The 21,894-nt window shown below is 37.7% G+C and overlaps 1 protein-coding gene across 1 annotated transcript in view; it reads left to right on the top strand.

The window, feature by feature from the left end:
* The window catches only part of CUBN (cubilin), a 277,621-nt gene that overhangs the window by 66,805 nt on the left and 188,922 nt on the right, over nucleotides 1–21,894 (top strand). The window contains exons 23-27 of the mRNA XM_030320462.1: nucleotides 11,204–11,396; nucleotides 13,450–13,610; nucleotides 14,021–14,202; nucleotides 15,190–15,346; nucleotides 17,911–18,098. Of these exons, the coding sequence (XP_030176322.1) occupies nucleotides 11,204–11,396; nucleotides 13,450–13,610; nucleotides 14,021–14,202; nucleotides 15,190–15,346; nucleotides 17,911–18,098 (881 nt within the window). The remainder of the gene's footprint in view (nucleotides 1–11,203; nucleotides 11,397–13,449; nucleotides 13,611–14,020; nucleotides 14,203–15,189; nucleotides 15,347–17,910; nucleotides 18,099–21,894) is intronic.

Raw genomic sequence — 21,894 nt, 5'->3', positions numbered from 1 at the left:
TGTGCTCATATTTTTGTATACGCAGGTATCCCAGCACTTTACAGCTCAGGGGATTTTTCTTAAGCTATTATGTTTCTTCATCCTTAGAATGAAGATGCTAAATGAAACATTGTGATATTGCTAGTCTTCTGCGCACCTTAATGTCTAAATTGACATTTCCTGCGTGGAGGAACCAGGGATTGTTGGAGAGCACAGGATTTGGGAAGGGAGGACTGGGTTTGCATTTTATCTTTGTCATGTCTGAACTAAGTGGTGTTCAGAACTTGACCTCCAGGAGTCTCAGATCCCTTTTCTACACCTCTCTAAAAAGTGGACGTTGGGACGCCTGGCTGTTTCACATAGTTGGGGAAGGTTAACTGAGACATTCAGTGTGAAAATTACATAACAGCTGCAAAGCACCATGACTGTTCTTTGTTTAAAATAGAATTGCTGAGGCCCAAGTACAATTTCACAATAGCTGTGTCAGTGAGTTAACTTACATTCATATTCATTGAAACTAGTCACCTGTGAGTGAAAAGAAAAAGCCATGGCTGTGACCACCTAGGAGCAAACTGTAGCAAAACGTTAGATTTTGGTTAAGGAGGCTTCTTTTTTCTTCAGGAGAATGCGAACACGAGTTTTTTTCTTCCCTGAAGTCTTTACTTTGAAGAATGTTAACCAAATATGCCAATGGAAGCAGGTGAAGGTTCCTAGGCTGACTATTTATTTAGCACATATTGGGAAGGTCTAAGGTCATGTGGATTCATGCAGACACAGAAGTCTCATAAATGATATCAGAAAGCACCATGTGTAGATTGATCCCCGATATAAATGGATAATCGTAAGTTATTGCAAATGGCAAGGCGGGGAGGTGGTGGAGCAGTTACCCTTGATCTAGGGTCTCCCAAGGTAAACGTGCTTCTGTCCACAGGATCAGTTCATCCTCTTCCTGTATCCCAGATCCCCTGGGGCTGAGGTCATCATTGCTTTGTGGATTGGAGGATTATGTATGTTTTGGATTTTCCTTTTTGATAACGAACCAAATGCTACGTTATTAAAACGTACTTGAAAATGCTTAGTGGAGGCAGAGATACATTTTTAGAAAAGTAGTTTTCTGATTTTGTAATGGTTCACAGAAGACATTTGTAGTGTTTTCCCTTTCCTTTCTTCACTGGTTTTGGTTGGTGTTGGTGTTGGTCAAAAAGGAAGATAGGTGAGGTCTGTCGGTAGTGGTTTTTGATTTTCAGAGATGTGCTTTTCCATTGCTTGCTCAGCGGAAAACAGTTGAGGGAAGAAATGTATTTTTTCTCCTTCATCTCTTTCTCAATGTGAGACCATGATAAAAAGCAAACTGCCATTGGATATGAGTTTTCCTTTGGTAACATGAGCTATAAAGAACAGGCATTTTTGTGTCTGCATTTTGTCCAGATATAATAAACATCAGGCAAAACACGAATTTCCTTCTGTGGAAATTTATCCAATTTTAATTATTTGTGCATTACTGCAAAGTGGAAGACAAAACCAAAGCCTAGCATTAAATATATTCAGGATTAATATTATTCTAGAAAGAGACATCAAGGGAAGAGAACACAAACGTTGTATAGACTTCAGTGTTAGGTAAGAGGAGTTACTAACCTCTCCAGAAATAGATAAGTTCAGAAAACCTTTGTTTTTTCTCACAAAATAAGACATGTGAGTCTCATGAAGCTACAATCAAACTTTAATATTAAATACTCTATTTAATATTTATAGCAGATGTACCTTCAAAATATTTTTTTATTTCTCTATTTTAGTTTTATTTATTATTTATTGGATATCTGAATTATTTATTGGCTTTCCTTTCGAGAACTCAACCTGTCTTTGCATGGAACTTTCAAACTTTTAATAAAACATAGATTTTATTTCATAATTTCCTCAGGTAAAATTCTTCTGTAGTTTCAACAAATATGTATATGCATGTAATCACCACACCGTTCTAAATTTATAGAATAAATTTATCATTCCAGAAAGTATCCTAGTGTCCCTTTTTTTAAAAAAAAAATTTAACGTTACTTATTTTTGAGAGAGAGAGAGAGAGAGAGAGAGAGAGAGAGAGAGCAAGCACACAAGCAGGGAAGGGGCAGAAAGAGAGGGAGAGAGAATCCCAAACAGGCTCTGCACGATCAGTGTGGGACCCAATATGGGGCTCAATCCCATGAACCATGAGATCATCACCTGAACCGAAATCAAGAGTTAGACACTTAACCCACTGAGCCACTCAGGCATCTCTTAAATTTTTTTAATCTTTATTTTAGTTAGTTAACATACAGTGCAATATTGGTTTCAGAAATAGAATTCAGTGGTTCATCACTTTCATACAACACCCAGTGCTCATCATAAGTGCCCTTCTTAATACCTATCACCTATCTAGCCCATCTCCTAACCATCTCCCTCCATCAACCCTCAGCTTGTTCCCTATCGTTAAGGGTCTTTTGTGATTCGGTTCTCTTTCTTCTCTTTTTTTTCTTGGTTTTCCCTTCCCATATGTTCAGCTGTTTTGTTTCTTAAATTCCACATGAGTGAAATCATATGATATTTGTCTTTCTCTGATTGACTTATTTTGTTTAGCATAATGCATTCTAGCTCCCTCCACATCATTGCAAATGGCAAGATTTCGTGGGGTTTTTTTTGATGGCTGAGTAATACTCTATTGTATATATGTACCGTATGTTCTTTATCCATTTGTCAATCGATGGACGTTTGGGCTCTCTCCATACTTTGGCTATTGTTGATACTGCGGCTGTAAACATTGGGGTGCATGTACCCTTTTGAATTGTATTTTTGTATCCTTTGGGTAAATACCTAGTAGTGCAATTGCTGGATCATAGGGTAGTTCTATTTTTAGTTTTTTGAGGAACTGCCATACTGTTCCAGAGTGGCTGCACCAGTTTGCAGTCCTTCCAGCAGCGCAAGAGGGTTCCTCCTTCTCTGCAGCTTCGCCAACACCTGTTGTTTCTTGTGTTAATGTGAGCCATTCGGACAGGTGTGCGGTGGTATCTCATCGTGGTTTGGATTTGTATTTCCCTAGTGATGAGTGATGTGGAGCATCTTTTCATGCATCTGTTAGCCATTTGATCTATCCTTCTCCATGCTCCACCTCAACAACTGCAGATCTGGTTCTTATCACTATGGATTAGTTTTTTCTGTTCAAAAGCAAATACCTGGCTTCTTCATGAGCATAATGCTTCTGAAATCTGTTCATGTTGTTCTATTTATAAATGGTTCTTTTTGTTTTACTGCTGAATTGACTTCCATTGTACAGATATATCATAATGTGATTATCCATTCACTTACTTTTGGATAGTTGGATTGTTTCCAGTTTTTAACTCTTATGAAAAAACCTCCTGTGAACTTTGATGTACAGGTTTTTTTGTGGACTTACATCATCAGTTCTCTTAGATAAAATACCTAAAGGTAGAATTTCTGGATCATATGATAATTCTATGTTTAATTTTATGAAAAGCTATCAGGCTTTTTTCCCAAAGGGATTATACCATTTTGTATTCTCACCTGCAACAAATGAGAATTACACTTTCTCCGCATCTTTACCAGCACTTGGTATTTTGAATCTTTTCATTTTTAACCTCTACTCGTTGTGTAGTAGTGCCTCGTTGTTGTTTTAATTTGCATGTCTCTGATGACTGATAGTGCTGAGGACCTTTTCACATACTTACTGACAATTTATATATCTTCTTTTATGAAGTGTCCATTATATAGTTCTGTTCACTTTTGTTTGTATTATTTGCCTTATTTTGTCTTATGCTATCTATTCTGCATATAACTATGTCCCTTGTCAGATTAATGCATTGCAAATGCATAGCAGCCAGCCTTTTACTTTTCTTAATGGTATTTTGAAAGGTAGCAGTGTATTATGTCCTTTTACCCTTTTATGGTCAGTGTTTTTTGTATATTGTCTAAGAAATCTGTGCCTCCGAAAGTAGTGAGGATTTTCTTTTCTTATGCATTCTTTTACAAGTTTTATAGTTTGAAGTTTCACATTTATGTTTATGATCCATTTTGAGTTAATTTTTCTATGCCATGTGAATTATGTGTCTAAGGGAATGAATCATGTTTAATTGTTCAAATACTATTTATTGTAAAGATTCTCCTTTTTTTGCACTAAATTGCCTTTGCATTGTTGTTGCAAATTAATTGTCCATGGATGTTTGGGTCTGCTTCTGGAATCTCTCTTCTCCCATAGGACACTATATTACAATATTTATGTAATATAATAGTGTATCTTAAAAGCAGGAAGTATGAGTTCTCCAGATTTTTCAAAATTGTTTTGGTTATCCTAGATCCTTTACATTTCCATATACATTTTAGAATCAGCTTTCCCTTATTTACTTAAAAAAAAACCACACCAAACCAAAATAAAACTTTTTGGGAATTTGATGGAGGTTATATTGAATTTATAGATAAATAAGGGACAAAGAGCATCTTAAATAGAGTGTTCCAATCCATAAACATATTTTACTTCTCCATTTACTCAAATATTTTTAAATTTCCTTCAGCAATGCTTTAAAGTTTGCACTATAGTTTTTTTTTATATTTCTATTAAACTTATTATCAAGTACCTTATGTTTTTTATGTTATTATAATTGATATTTTAATTTTATTTTCAATTTGTCTCATATCTGCCATTTAAACTGATTTTTCTAGGGGCACCTGAGTGGCTCAGTCGGTAAAGCGTCCGACTTCAGCTCAGGTCACGATCTCGCGGTCCGTGAGTTCGAGCCCCGCGTCGGGCTCTGGGCTGATGGCTCAGAGCCTGGAGCCTGCTTCCAATTCTGTGTCTCCCTCTCTCTCTGCCCCTCCCCCGTTCATGCTCTGTCTCTCTCTGTCTCAAAAATAAATAAAACGTTAAAAAAAATGTTTAAACTGATTTTTCTATATTTACCCTGTATCCTGTAACCTTATTAAATTCAGTTATTAGTTCTAGTACATTTTAATAGATTACTTAGTATATTTCACATAGATGGTCATATCTGTGAATAAGAACAGCTATATTTTTTCCTTTTCATTCCCTCTCTTTCTCTTTCTCTCTCTTTCTCTGTCCCTCTCTGCCTTCTTGCAATGGCTAGGGACTTCCACCTAATGTTGAATGGAAAAGATGAGAATGAACATATTGTCCTTGTTCTTAATCTTAACAGGAAGGCATTTAGTCCTTTATTACTTAAGTATCACGTTAGCTTTGGGTTTTTCATAGATGCCCTTCTTCTTTTGCTACTACTTTTTCTTTTTTGTTTACAGAATATTTTTCATATTCCATTTTATTTCCTTCACTGGCTTTTTAATTATACCACTTTTTTGTGTGTTTGCTCAGAGGCTAACAAAATACTTTGTTAGCTTATTGGTAAGTCTCCTTAGAGTAAATATGCTGCTACTTCACACTGCACACCTTATATTTTATAAATGACACTGTATTTCACACACATCTCTCTTTATTTATTTATTTATTAAAAAAAATTTTTTTTTCAACGTTTATTTATTTTTGGGACAGAGAGAGACAGAGCATGAACGGGGGAGGGGCAGAGAGAGAGGGAGACACAGAATCGGAAACAGGCTCCAGGCTCTGAGCCATCAGCCCAGAGCCCGACGCGGGGCTCGAACTCACGGACCGCGAGATCGTGACCTGAGCTGAAGTCGGACACTTAACCGACTGCGCCACCCAGGCGCCCCTCTCTCTTTATAAATGTAATAACCTCACAACAGTAGAATTCTATCTGCCCTCTTCTTTATGCTATTTCAGTTGTATCTTTAATTCTACTTACATTATAAACTCCACCTTACTATTGTTTTTGCTTTACATGATTAGTTTTCTTTTCAAGAAATCAGAGAAGAAGAGCAGTCTTTCCATTTATCCAATTGTTTGCCATTTCTGGTGTTACTCATTCCTTCTTCTAGATATGTGTTTACCTTTGGTGTCATTTTCCTTTGGCATGACAGACATCGTTAGTATCATGTAGTATAGGACTTCCAGGGGTGAATGTTCTCAGCTTCTGTTTGTCTAAAGATGTCTTTTTTGCATTCCCATTTTGAAAATACTTTTTTGGGGATAATTAAATTTTTTTTTCTGTCAACACTGTAAAAATGTATTCCATATTATTCTTGCCTCCATTGTTTCTAATTAGAATTCAGCTACTATTCATATCATGGTTTTTCTGTATATAGTGTGTCATTTTTTCGTCTAACTCCTTTATTTTTCTTGTATTTGGTTTTCAATGGTTTAATGTACCCAAGTGTGATTTTCTTGTATTTATCTTGCTTAGGATTGACTAAACTCCTTGTAGCTAATTTGATTTTTTAAATCAAATTTGGGAGAATTTTAGCATATATATATATACACACACACACACACACATATATATATATACACACACATATATATATATAGTATTTTATATATTTTATATTTATATATTTTATTTATTTATTTATTTATTTATTTATTTATTTATTTATTTTACTATTTTCATCCTATTCTCCTTCTGGGTCTCTGGTTATATGAGTGCTAGACTCTTTGGTATTTTTTCCTAGGTTTTTGAGAATCTGTTTTTTGCACATTTTTTCTTTTTTTTCTTTCAGATTAAACAGTTTCTAGTGGTATACCTTCAAGTTTAATGACACTTTTTCTTCTACTTCAAAGTTTCTATTAAGCTCATACATGGATTTTTAAATTTCAATTAGTTTACTCTTTTTAAAATTTCAATATAGGAGCGCCTGGGTGGCTCAGTTCATTAAGTGTCTGAATTCAGCTCAGTTCATAATCTCATGGCTTGTGAGTTTGAGCCCCACATCAGGCTCTGTGCTTTGGATTCTGTGTCTCCCTCTCTCTCTGTCCCTTCCCAGCTCACTCTCTGTCTCAAAAATAAACACTAAAACATTTTTTTAATTAAAAAAATTTAAAAAATCAATATAGTTGGGGCGCCTGGGTGGCGCAGTCGGTTAAGCGGCCGACTTCAGCCAGGTCACGATCTCGTGGTCCGTGAGTTCGAGCCCCGCGTCGGGCTCTGGGCTGATGGCTCAGAGCCTGGAGCCTGTTTCCGATTCTGTGTCTCCCTCTCTCTCTGCCCCTCCCCCGTTCATGCTCTGTCTCTCTCTGTCCCAAAAATAAATAAATGTTGAAAAAAAAAATTAAAAAAAAAATCAATGTAGTTAACATACAGTGTTATATTAGTTTCAGGTTAGTATATTTTTAAGTTATAGAATTTCTATATGATTCTTTTAATAGTTTCCTTTGTATTGCCCAGATTCCCTATCTATTTACCATTGAGGCTATATTTTTCTTTAAGGCTTTGAACATTTTTCTAGTAGTTGCGTTAAAATTTTTGTCTGCTAATATAATTATCTGGGCCGTCTTCAAGTCACAAGGTTGCACTTTTTTCTTGACCATGATTTCTAGTACTCTGTTTATTTGTATTAGTGGCAGGTTTTGAGTTTTATACTGGATATGGTGAATGATATGAAGGCTCTGGATTCTCCTCTCTTTCTCTGAAGTTTACGTTGGTTCAATATTTAGCTGATTATCTTGTACTTGTGTAGATTTGTATTTTTTTTTTATTTGTTAAGGTGTATTTGTGAAAAATACCTGGGTATTTCCTAATCCCTTCAAACTAGGTAGGTCTCAAGCTCTAAGTTTTATCACTCCTGCAAGTTCTTGTTAAGACTTAAACATTGATAGGAAAGCCTTACTGTTGGTCATGGTCTTTATTTCTAAGGTGTGGCCTTTCATGTGTCTCAACTGGGTGCCTGGCATGTAAATGAGGGGATTCTGATGGTGGGAGAACTCCATAGTCTCCCATGGAGCATTGCCTGTCCTGTAGCTTCCAGCCTATTAGCAGCTACCCTCTGGCATGGCTTTCGAAGTCTCACCTCATGTCTGCCCAGCCCGGGCTCACGCAAGAATTCATAAGGGACTTTACACAGATGTCTGGTCCTCCTCTCTGTATAGTTCTTCCTTGCTGGAATATGTCCCTGCAGTTCCAGCTCCTTTGACAGCCCTAAATTCTGATCCCTGCTTCCTTAGCTCAGCGGAACTGTCATTGACTACTTGGACTTCAGCAAACTGCTGGGATCAGAAAATTCCACACAGGTAAAGAGTCAAGGAAGTAGAGTCCCACCTCCTTTGTGCCAAGGATCACAATCTTGAACTGCCCATTGCCCAGTGCCTCGTATATTTTGCCCAGTTTCACAGTTTTTATGGAGAGGGGCTAGTTTAGTACTAGTTTATTTGTCATGGCTGGAAGCAGAGATGTCTATAGTTTAGACTGAATAAGCATTATAAAATATTAAAGAATCTCAGCCTACCCAGGAGAGGGGATAGGAAGGAGGTAAGAAAAGTGGAGGGGGTAAAAGGATGGAGGTAGAGAGAATGGGAAGAAATTAGATACTTGTCCTATCCTCTCAGTTTTCAATACATTACGTAATATAATTTTAACAAATATTTTTTAGATATGGGCCAGATAATGTAGTAAGTGGTAGTTAATAATTGCTAATAATTGCTCCAAACATAGTGGAGGAAATGTACTCACATAAAACAATTACAGTGTGATATTTCGGGGGCTCCAATTGCTATTTGCCTAAAGGTTTATCGAGCACAAGGAAATTAATTCTGCTCGATTTGGAAAAATTTCACAGAGGTGGTGGTATTGAATTTGGCTTTAAATGATACGTGAGCTTATTTGTCTAGTGGCATGTTGGGGTCAAACGGGAAGTTGTTAGATAAAGACTTTCAAACAAAGTAAACAGTGTGAGGACCATTTCATAAGGGATTGTGTTTACTTTTGTGCCAGCAAAAGAAAATAAACTTAATGAATAAATCAGAATTTCAGTCTGAAATGAAAAACAACCAATTGTGCCACAATAGATACTTTCATATGGACAAAGGTACAGGGAAATTATGCATCATTACTTCTCAAATATTTGTTGAATTGGTTCCTTTACATGAGATTCTGATTATATAAACCATTCTCCTGCAGACTAATTGCAAGTTGCACTAGAAATACTCAATACAATTGTATTTCCCTTCTGGGAGTAGAGTGGGTAAGGAAGGAACATTATCTCTAAGAACAGTTGACAAACAGATTTGCTCTAGACGTTTAATTGACTGGCTAAAGCTATGTAAATGTGGGGGTAGTCAACGAGTCTGCTGGTTCTGTCAGCTCAGGGAGACTGGGTCATAACCTTCATTTAATGTCCATTTGATCCATGAATTTTTATCTTAGTAATATTCATTCCGAATATGAAATACTTAATATGCCATTTCTACAACCCCATTCACTCTCTGCCCCTCTTTTTCCTCCCCACCTCCCCCCCCTTTCTTCTTGCCTTTTCCCTTCCTTCCTCCCTCCCTCCCTTCCTTCCTCCCTTCCTGCCTTCCTGCCTTCCTTGATCTTTGAAGAGATATTTCTTGGCAGACTATAGAAAAACATAAAAGTATACAATATTCATCTTTGAAGTTAAATATCACTTTCAAATTTTTTTTCAATAAAGTAAAGCCTTGTTTGCTTGCTATTTAAAATAGAGTAAACCATGGGCACCTGGGTGGCTCAGTCAGTTAAGCGTCTGACTCGTGATTTTGGCTCAGGTCATGGTCGCAAGGTTTGTGAGTTTTTGAGCCTCCCACCAGGCTCTGCACTGGTAGTGGGATTCTTTCTCTTCCCCTCTCTCTGCTCCTCCCCCTTCTCTCTCTCAAAAATAAATAAATAAACGTTTTAAAATAGAGGGAGCCAATTATTTGATGAGTGCCTCTTACTTTGAACATTATACATAGGTAGTGGAACCTGTACTATTTTCTGTGCGTCCTGCTGTCAATGCTAGTGGCTCCTTGCCTCTTTTCTGAGTGTGATCATCCAGAGCAAATGGGGAAATTCTACATCAAAACATCCTCCTTTTCTTTTTTTTTTTTTTTTTACTTATAATGAAGTATAATAGTTCATTCTCCCTCAACACCTTTTAGGAGGCTTGTGTCTACTCCTGGACCTTAGATTTATGTTATTATTAGATACAATCAAAGATACAGTACATTAAAAATGCATTGAAACAAGATTTTCTTTTTTCTTTTTTTTTAACTTTTTAAACATTTATTCATTGTTGGGAGAAACAGAGTGGGAGTAGGGAATGGGGTCAAAGAGAGAGGGAGACGCAGAATCCGAAGCAGGCCCCAGGCTCTGAGCTGTCAGTGCAGAGCCCAACGCGGGGCTCCAGCTCACGGAAGGCGAGATCATGACCTGAGCTGAAGTCAGGCGCTTGTCCCACTGAGCCACCCAGGCTCCCCAAAACACGATTTTCTTTAGAAAATATCTCAGATTTGAAGGACACAGGAGATTGAGCGGGTTGGTGAGTAAATATGGAGTCTGATGGACAGAATGGGTAAAGTTAAAACTCTTAAAGTAGAAGCTAATATTTACTTGCAATATAAAATTGTCCAAGTATCATCTTAATGTTTTATATGAATGATCTGATTTATTCCTCATCATTTATGCTCTACTTTCATACACTTTTCTGAATTATTTTGCAACATAATGATCACTACCATTTATTGAGTTACATACCAAGTGCCAAGCCCCTTCACTGCATTATCTCTAACCCTTACATGTACAGATAAAGATACTTACCATCCCCATTTGAGAGATGAGGCTCACAGAGATGCAGTAATTTGCTCATGGTTGCACAGCATGTCAGTGTTTGAACTAGGCATTGATTCAAGGTCCGTCTGATTCCCGACACTTACCTTCTTCACGTGGCAGAGGTGCTGCTTTGTCATTTGTCATAAATGCATGCTTGGTGAAAACCATTTTAAAGGAAGGTTAGGAAAAGGAGAACAGAGCTGAGCTATTTCTAGGTTCCCTCTAGGATTTCCGTGGTGCAGCCTAAATGTTTAATGTTTATGGTAATGTGCATTGATTCATAGACTATAACACCTCCAAGATCTAGAAAGGTATGATATATGTAACAGTTTCCACTACATGGCTTACGTTTGCTATTAATAATTGTTTTTGCCTTTGAGATTAAAAAAAAAACAACTTTGTTTTGAAAGGAAATCGTTCGTTAGCATTCTAGAATGGCCTATTGAAAATCAAGCCCCTTGGCACAAATTAATGAAGTGTGTGTTAGTGAATGTCTTATAAATGTAGCGTGATGTTTTCTGTTTTCTCTCTTATGCTCTTGTTTCTTTTCACAGCATGCATGACAGACTATACAGAAGAATCTGGGACTTTTACTTCTCCAAACTTCCCCAATAATTACCCCAACAACTGGAAATGCATTTATAGGATCACGGTGGAAACCAGCCAACAGATTGCATTGCACTTTACAAACTTCTCCTTGGAGGAGGCCATTGGTGGAGAGTGCATAGCAGATTTTGTGGAAATCAGGTAAGCACCTTTATTTTATCACCTTTTTCCTTATTTGTTTTCATTCATAGTCTTTCCTGGAAAAGTTAAGGAAAACGCATGGAAATTCTCTGTAAAGCTCCCCGTTGTGCTCTTTCTTGCAAGATACAAAGTTTGTCATGTGGAGCCCGACTGCACAGAAGAAAAACAGAAAATTGCCTAAGATTCAGTGGTTATTTTAAAGTGATTATTTTATGGGGAATATTTGAAAATAAACTCTAGGTTTTATTTGGGCAGAGTAAACAGATGTACTACTCCTCTGAAATTAGATGCTTGCAATTATTGAATACCTACTTTCTTTTTTCCTTTTTTTTTTTATTTTTTTAAACAGGCATTTAAAAAAATGGTTTTAATATTTACTTATTTTTGAGAGGGGGGGAAGGGGCAGAGAGAGAGAGAGAGAGACAGAGAGTCAGAGGATCCAAAGTAGATTGTACACTAAGAGTGGAGAGCCCCATGTGGGGCTTGAACTCCCCGACTGTGGATGTGACCTGAGCCAAAGTCAGACCCCTCACTGACTGAGCTACCAAGGTGTCCCGGAATACCTACTTTCTTTATGGAAAATCAATTTAGAATTTAAGGCTGTTTTTTGTCCATTTGGTATAATCATATCCAAAAAAATGATGATAAGATAAGAACCGTAACGTTTTCACCAAGTTTTTTTGTGTTCAAATAATAAAAGTCTAGGCTTGTGAATTTCAGCGTGAGAACTTTTTTCTTTAATGCTTTGGTATTTAGAGAAAATGAATTTAAAAAGTTATATTTGCAGTAAAGGTAAGTTGACCTGTATATTGCCATCTATGCAGATCATTTTACATAGAAATAAATTAGGCTTTGTACACACACAACTTGGTGTGTATTTATTTCAGATTTTTATTTGACCTTTCAAAAGCCTAGAGTATTATACTTTTATAATAAACTTTATTCTATAATGTGAGGTATGGTACTAAAATAAATCAGAGCTGTATCATATCATGGCAAAATAACGTAATTTTCTTGATTTATAATAACTAATCATTAGATTTGAATGTTGAGTGAGTCCTTTTTTTTTATGCTTGAAAAAGCTACAGATTACAAAGTAGATTTAAGACCCTAAAAGTCCTTGGGGAAGAAATATTTTCAAAATGTTGCTAAATATGTCAAATACAACATTAAATTTGAAAAAATTCAAGTTAGAAGACAAACATTTACGTTTTCTCTGTAAAATGAAGCAACATTTGTTTATACTGTTAATAATTATGATCTCTATCTCATGTTCTCTGACACATTTACCAGATGCTTCATTTGAGAGAGAGAAGATTAAACTCTTCCTCTCAGCTTGAGATTGGTTATATAAAATGTTGTGCAAACCATAAATGATGTTCTTTATTAAGCTACTCAAATGTTTTTAATCAGGTGAAAAATTGAAGACTTGAAATTGTGATTTAGAGTATTTTTAAGAAAAGTGGACCGACCGGGGCGCCTGGGTGGCGCAGTCGGTTAAGCGTCCAACTTCAGCCAGGTCACGATCTCGCGGTCCTTGAGTTCGAGCCCTGCGTCAGGCTTTGGGCTGATGGCTCAGAGCCTGGAGCCTGTTTCCGATTCTGTGTCTCCCTCTCTCTCTGCCCCTCCCCCGTTCATGCTCTGTCTCTCTCTGTCTCAAAAATAAATAGACGTTAAAAAAAAAAATTTAAAAGGCAGCAGGTGGGGCGCCTGGGTGGCGCAGTCGGTTAAGCGTCCGACTTCAGCCAGGTCCCGATCTCGCGGTCCGTGAGTTCGAGCCCCGCGTCGGGCTCTGGGCTGATGGCTCAGAGCCTGGAGCCTGTTTCTGATTCTGTGTCTCCCTCTCTCCTCTGCCCCTCCCCCGTTCATGCTCTGTCTCTCTCTGTCCCAAAAATAAATAAAAAACATTGAAAAAAAAAATTAAAAAAAAAAAAAGAAAAGTGGACCGACCTAAACTGATCTGTTTGCAGTCTCAAAGTTCAAATAATATTCAATGTTTATACAGTAATATTATCAGTGATGAGTAAATGACCGCGTCTGTGTCTTGCCCCAGAGATGGAGGCAGTGAAAGTTCACCACCCCTGGGAAAATACTGTGGCTCAAATCCACCTCCAAGAATCGTCTCTCATAGCAACAAACTATGGTTAAAGTTTAAGAGTGACTTCTTTGGCTCAGCATCTGGATTCTCAGCTTACTGGGATGGATCATTAACAGGTAAATGGCCAAGAGCTGTCTTTTATTGGAGAGTCCAGTCTGACTGGTGTCTTGATTCTTAGACTGCCATGCTGTTATCCATTTTTTTTTCTAGCTATATTTTATCATTACTGTTTATACTAAACTTAAACACTGAAAATATTCCTGAATAACAGCGCTGTTTGGGTTTTGACGTTGAGGACAAAGTAAGGGGAAATATCCTTGTTTTGTGGTATATTACCTCAAGCTGGTGGTCTTGGTTAAGAGAAGGAAAGGACGTTGACAGGGGCTAGCCACTCTTTGGTGACGCAGTCTTGTTTTGCGACCTGGTTAAAAGGAGAGTAACAGTAGCCCCAGTTGGATATAGACAGGAAGATTCCATTTTACCATAAAGAAAAGGAAATGTGTCACCTGGTCTCTTTCTCCTGTAGGTTGTGGGGGTAATCTCACCACCCCCACTGGCACGTTCATATCTCCCAACTACCCGATGCCCTACTACCACAGCTCCGAATGCTATTGGTGGTTGAAATCCAGCCACGGCAGCCCATTTGAGCTGGAATTTGAAGACTTTCACTTGGAGTACCACCCAAACTGCACTTCAGATTATCTGGCCGTATGTATAGAGTTCAGTTGTTTCCTTCACTGCTCCCATCTCACCCACACACATAAATGCATTTATTTTTATCTTTGAAATTCGGGAAAGGAGAACATTTAAAACATCCACATAAAAAACTTAAAAGAAGAAATAAAAAGAAAATTTGATGAAAATGACAGCCCTCTGCATATGCATGTATTACTGAATAGCTTGTAAGTATTTAAAATATATTGAATATGAACTGTTAAGAGATGGTTAAAATCTCCCCAGAGGGGTTATGAGCTCTATCATGATTATTACCTATGTAATTTATATATATGCACTGAAAATTAGCCATGTAGAGGACTATACTGGTAATTGGAGAAGGTATTTGATGTCATCAAGGTGGGACTTTTTATAGTAGCAGCAACTGACCCTTGTCCATTAAAAAAAATCTGAATAAAAAAATGCATTAGAATGTCACAAATTATGAACTGTGAAATAAAAAAGCAAGGAGAACTACTGATAACAGCTATGGTCTCAAAAATAGGTGTTAGTCTTTCATTTTTAATCTCCAGATTTCAGCCTGGGTTCCCATCCTTCCCTCCATACACAGCCCTGTCTAAGTGGCTCAAGTTCATGGTCCAAGTTTATAGACATTTAAATAGAATTTTTAAAGAAAAAGAGGTTAGAGTGGGAGAGAACCAAAGCAAAAGAGACTCTTAAAAACTGAGAACAAACTGAGGGTTGATGGGGGGTGGGAGGGAGGGGAGGGTGGGTGATGGGTATTGAAGTGGGCACCTTTTGGGATGAGCACTGGGTGTTGTATGGAAACCAATTTGACAATAAATTTCATATATTGAAAAAAAAATAGAAAAAAAAGATATTGTGGTTCAGGGCTGTTCTTGTGTTCTGTCATGTATTTCTTGTATTTTTATGTATTTCTTCCCCACTTTTTAAGAGGTAGAGTCTTCTAGATGATGTTTATAGCCACGGTCATCTGACATTTAAAATGTTTCATTAAAGGTATATGATGGCTCAAGTACCAGTTCTCATTTGCTCAGTCAGCTTTGTGGGGATGAAACACCGCCTCTCATCCGTTCTAGTGGAGACAGCATGTTTTTAAAACTCAGAACAGATGAAGGTCAACAAGGAGGTGGCTTCCTGGCCAAATACCGGCAGAGTAAGTATGTAGACTGGCTGGCTAGTGCCCGTAGTGGGTCTTCAATTTCCTGATAATGAAACAGACTGAAGTAAGTATAACCCATTGGATTGAGCAATTGAAATAAATCTTTGCTCCTTATGAGAAAGATTTAATTCTATTTGAGAGAAAAATGCTTAGCATTAAATGTAATGCCATAAACAAAAGCATGTGGTAAGCTCTAGAAAATAGAGTATTTAATCTGCCGGGAGAGTTGCCATTCAGTTAAAGATCAGTGTAACAGGTTAACGGCTAATGGGTTTTCATTTGTATCAAACATTACAGTCTTCTAATTAGACATTCCACTGCACGTAGCATCTCCCACACTTTGGGTTTTTTTGTTGTTGTTGTTTTTGTTTGTTTGTTTGTTTGTTTTTGGTTTTTCTTTTGGTCTTGTACATCAAAAGTTACCTTAATTTTTATTAAGGGAAACTACAGTTCTGGTAAGTCATATGGAGAATAAGCACATTCTTTACCGTGGAAAAATCCGGTCATTGTAGAGATGCCATTATAAAATCTACTTTCCTGTGAGGCAACATGGTAGAATTAAAGGAATATTGCACAAAGAATCGAGGACCCCAGGGGTTTGTCCCTGGCCCCTGACCCCTGAGAAGGTCACTTTTCCATGGGGTTCTATGATTTCTTCTCTTAAAAAAGGACATTAAATAAGGCCATTATGAAATCTCCCTTCTAGTTCTAGAATTTAATACATTCTAATGTTAGTTTCAAAGTGGACATTTAAGAAGAGTTTCCTTGAATTGTTATTTAGTAAACACTTGTGTTTTTGAAAGCGCAGTACCTTCCCCACTAAACCTAAATGTATCCATATTTTGACACAGTTACCTAAAAATAGAATTGAAAGTCTTGAGATCTAAAGGGAACATACAATATCCCTTTGAATTAGTTGAAGGCATATTAATGTTTGACCTTGACTAGGTGTGATTTTGAAAATATTCACATTCACCTACATTTGGGGTTAGGCTGAATTCTATATAGTTTTGAAAACTGAGTTTTAATTATGAAAAACTTTATTCTGGAGAAATCCATCAAGTATATGAAAAACTCTCCTAAATTTTCTCAGGGATGCATTTTTTTGGTTGAGCATATAATCATTTCTCTAATTTTATTATTGCTGTGCTAATTTGTTTCTTGCTTATAGTCAGATTGTTTATTAAGGATTCCTCCCTTTTATTCCCCTGATATTTTATTTTCCCTCATAATTTCAGAACACTGAAGGAGTAACTCAGTGCAGGTGGGATATATGTCCTTAAAGGCAAAAATCAGAGCTAACCAGTGAGGTTTTCTGTAAAATTTGCCATTTGAAATTGGAGGTTTGCAGACAGAATAATTTCTGAGCACAGAGAGCAGCCATATGGCTTAGGCGAGTATATTTTCCTCTGCCCTGACTTGTAGTCACTGAGGAACACCATACCTCTGTGCTGCATAGCTGTAACTTCTCCCAGGCATCAAAACCCACAAAATTATTACTTAGAATTCCTTTGTGGACAAAAAGGTCACCTAAAGAGAAATAGCCTGAGTATTCCCTTGCTCCAGCAAAGGACTATTCTGAGGAGACACAAATGTATACTTTTCCATACCATAGTTTATCAACGCTGTCCTAGTCACCTGTCAGAAAAAGTATAGTAGCAGAAATGCATCTATGAACCACCTTTTTCAGAGACCATTTTTTCAATATAATGTTTATCCTCTCGTTCTCTTTTATCACACATCATGGAGATAATATGGAAAAGGCTTAGGAAAAGGCATGTATATGCCTTGTTCAGGTCATTAATTTGGGCTGAATTTGGCACTGACTCCGGGGACCAGCCACCCCTAGAGGTACCTAGTACAGTTTTGGTGGAAAACTCAGCTGAGGAAAATACCAGCTTTTGGTATTTTCAAAATGGAAGCCTTTTTTTCAGAACTTAAGATGTTCATTTCTTCTTCCAATCCTTTACATTGCCTCTATTCGTTCTGGACTTCCTGATGACTCACCAGACGAATAAGGGAGCCTTTATTGTGAATTTCATGCTGACTTCTGAATGTTCAACAAAGCCATGTTGTTGTCCGTTTTTAGCACTCACATAGAACTTTGTGTTTTTAAACCGTTGAATTTAAAGGTCAGGATTTCTGTTCTTTCAAACATTAAAGTTAGAAAAACAGAAGCATAGAATAGTTAATACATTTCTGTAAACAAATCAGACTGCACCCTGAGTAGTGCTGAGCTATCCTGGTTTTCACCAGTTCACAGGAATTGGATGCCTCTTTATGGGAATCGATGATTTTCATGGCACTTTAAACTTTCTGAGTTCACTTAAGTATTGTTTCTCATCTTTTCTAAATGGAGACTCACTGTAAAACGCTGTACTACGTATATAGACACACATATATACATTTGCATACACATTTGCATAACATACAAATATAAAATATATAAACTATATACTTTAACCTAGATCTTTTCCTAAAGGAAAATCTCACACATCTTGGGGCAATTATGAAAGACATGATAGTGGTTCTTAATAATCATGGGTGTTTTTTTTCAGCCTGTGAGAACGTGGTAATTGTGAACCGATCCTATGGCCTCTTAGAGAGTATACATTATCCAAATCCCTATTCTGACAATCAGCGTTGTAACTGGACCATCCAAGCGACAGCGGGCAACACGGTGAATTATACATTTTTAGCATTTGAGTTGGAAACTCACACAAACTGCTCCACAGACTACTTAGAGGTATGTATTCTGAACCTAAATAGGTTACTGCATCTTCAGATTCAGGTAGGCAAGCCAAACTCTTGTGCTTCATAGAACTGAATCTCCAACCCTGCCCTACACATCTGTGATATGCCAACCACCTGTGGTATTTGAACAGGTATATTTTGTGTCACTTTCACTGCATCATATTAATACTAAGGATATTTAATCCACTAAATTATATACACAAAGGATTATCTATATTTTTAGGTTTCAACGTAACTTCTGGACTGATTGACCTCATGTTATTTAAATAATCCCAGACGTAAAAGAATAACTTCTATTTTTTGTTACTTTTGTTCCCTATAAACAGGAGATCAGAAAATGTTTGAGTGCCATGGCTTTATTCAATAACGAATTTGCCCGATAACTAGAAATCATGATTTGATTCTTGTTTTTATTTTTAAACTTCAGTTCATTTTTCTTTTGGTAAAACAGAAATTTCTATTTGTTACAATAATGACCACCTGTGGCATTTATTCAACTCTGTATACAATGCTATTCAATGAAACTTGCTTGAAAATTGGCCAACCCAAAATATCAGGTAATCTGCTGTTTTTACAATAAGATGTTTTATTTAAAAAGATTTTTTGCTGATTTGCGTATGTGGCTTTTTAGGGCTACAGATTGAAACGTTAGGGACCTACTTGTTTTACTTTATTAATGTAACTATGCATTCATATATAAAATTTTATGGCTTATAAACTATTATATTAATTTAGAAATGATCGTTTCTGCTTTTACACTTCGTAAAACAATTTGGAGCCACTGACATATATTTTGACGTCAAGTTTTCATCATTAATAAAATCCCTTTTGAGCCCATCTAAAATACCATCATTATATCCATTGACATTGTGTATAATACTTTTGAATCACATATGAGGTTTTCACTAAAAATCTTTTCTTGAGTGACAAGTACTCACTCTGCTAACATTATGAAATTCCCCTCATTCCCTCTGTGCCACCTAGTGACTTAGTGGGTTTCTGGGTTTTTTTTTTAAGCTTATTTATTTATTTTGAGAGAGAAAGGGAGAGAGAGGGAGAGAACACCCGAGAGGAGCAGAGAGAGTGAAAGAGAGAGAATCCCACATAGATTCTGCACTTGTAACTTTAAGGACATAGTCTTAGGAAAACTTCATCCTTGTAAAAGTTTCTTAACCTTCTTTTCACCAGTTCTTTAAAAAAATTAGCACTGATTGAGGCTGTTTGAGGTTAACATAACTTTTCCAAATAGCCCCTTTGTTTTTCAAAACAGATAGTTTTGAAATCGCAGCCATGGTGCTTACCCATTAGAAAGTTATATTTACTAGTATTCAAAGGAAGTATGATATAACATCAAACTTACAAACATGAACTTGACAATGGTTTTAAAGTCATCTTTCTTCATCTAGTGTTCGGATGGTCTTCACAGGCTTAATAACGGCATGGTTGTCTCACTCTGTTTACCTGGAGTAGCCATCCTTTTGTTTTCTTCACGTGGTAAGATCTTGTGCATTCTGTAGAGAAAATGGAAATTCGCTCGCAAAGCCCCTTGCTCCTACTTCAAACACAGCAAGTTACCTTACCACATTTTTACCAGTTGTGATGGTGCCCACATGTTCTATTGGACTATGAGCTTTTTGAAGGTGTGAGCCGTCTTCTACTGAATTTGTGACCCAGGCATTGATTATGGATTTGGGAACCTATAGGAATCCAGTGAGCTCACTATAACTTGAATATCACTGCCATATATTAGCATCAGCCTGACGATAGCTATTAATTAATGAGAAAGGACTGAATTCCAAACTGAACTTTTTCTCCATTTCCTACACATTCACCGCAGTTCTACTACTTTGAGCACAAAGCAAAAGACAAGTCATAGTCTTGGAGAGCGCTGTGTGCATAAGCACATGTTAGGCACCGTAGCAGTGATTTGATAAAAGTACAATGGAGGAAGCTGCGGGGGGGGGGGGGGGGGGGGGGGGGGGGGGGGGGGCGGGGAGGGGGGAAGCTTCCAACCTGGACCTTAAAGGAAGCTTTAGAAGAAAGAATGGGGAGAAAATGAGATGAAATGTTTCCAGGGATTGGACTCCACCTCTTCGGGCTTACTTGAAGATGGAAAGGTAACAGAAAGGCCCATCAGATAATTTTTGGAAGTGTTTGAAAACCATCAACCAAAAAATGCCTCTTCCAACAACCACAGAGCCACTAATTAAAGGCCCTTCATTGATGACGTGAGAGATATGCCATTTATCTTGTGCAACACTGATGGTGAAAGCAGCAAAAGCACAGAATGAGAACCGAAAGCTCAGCACAGGCTTCCAAAGAATGACAGTGTTGCCAGAGGGAGGAGATTTTTTTCCGCTTCTGTAAGCCAAGGGGCAAGGTCAGAGCTATTGCTACAATGGCTGGTCTATGATGAAAATTTTAAAAGCACAAATAACCACTTAAGAAGAGAAAAGCCACAAACACAAAATCTAGTTTCCATTAATTTAATAACTTGTAGTTAAAGGGTTTTTCAAGTAACTGAGCCAGGTCCCAGCTGAGTGACTGTTACTGCAGCCAGAATTGAGTTATTTTGAATCAATAAAGCTGAGATTATGGAAGGACTCGATTAGGTGCTGGTCGGACATTGTGCCCAACCTTGCTGAGGGGTGTGGGTTGGTAGAGAGCCCATTGGGAAGCTAAACCATCCTTTATTATTTGTCCTCTGGGCAAAACAAAATGATTCAGATTTGGAAATTAAACATTCAATGGGAGGAAGGGTCACTTGCCTAAAGGAATAAATAAGACCATACTGTCCATGCAGTTATGGGAAGTCAACCTTAAGGATTCTTTGTGCATCCCACAACTTGATTTCACTTCTTAATTTTTATGCTGAGTCTGAGTCTCTGCACAGAGGAGGAGATTTCTAATAGCTGATTGAGTGTAGAAATGAAAGTGATGGGTTTGGGAGACAACAGCACAGAGATGTGCAGGAAGGCCAGAGCCTGTATTAAGTCGACAGGGAGCATGTGTTCGTGGCGTGTAGAGGAAAGAGGGAAACTCTGAGGTGGTTGTGCCATGGAGGCTAAGGGCAGAGAGTATAAAGAAGGTGACAGTGATCAACAAGGGGGAGAGGCTCCCCAGGGGTCAAGGGGGATCTCAGGGTTAAGAAGTGTCCCGTGGAGATCACTGTGACTCCACGCAAAGTGGTGTTTGGGGAGAGGGGGAGCAAGAGTGGGACCACAGTACGAAGAAGCGCAAAGGGCAGAGAGTGAGCGTAGACAGAGGTTTAAGTCCATGAATTCACTGTCTGAGTTCTCTCAAGGAAATGGCATTAAGTCCTAGCTTCTTTCTCCAGTCCTCATCCTACATTTCCCTAACTCGTTCTCATGAGGCAAGCTCTCACAAGACACCCTCCTCTGCATTTTGTCTTGTATGTCAGTGTCTCTTCTAATGTGGCCCCGGGTTAGATTCAACACTCCAGTGAAGCTGGCCAGGGTCAAGTCTGCTGGGACTGTATTATCTGGCTCATATACTTCTGGTGTTGTACGTAGGCTGAGGTTACACGGGCTTATTGTTAGTCAAGTTATAATGTTGGACTATATGAATACCTGTATTCTCCAGGTCACTTTTATACGAACTGTAATGGCTTCAGAGCCATACATAGGATATCATTCCTACTAAATTATATTTGACTATTTTGCCTGCAAATTGAACTCATTATGATCCTTCTAAACCCCGCTTCTTTGGTCTGTAACTTATCCATTTGCATATAGACTTACTGGCCTCTGGCCTACTAGTTCTTCAAA

Source organism: Lynx canadensis, chromosome B4, assembly GCF_007474595.2.
Source record: "Lynx canadensis isolate LIC74 chromosome B4, mLynCan4.pri.v2, whole genome shotgun sequence".
NCBI lineage: Eukaryota > Metazoa > Chordata > Mammalia > Carnivora > Felidae > Lynx > Lynx canadensis.
This window is presented reverse-complemented; position numbering and strand designations above follow the sequence as displayed.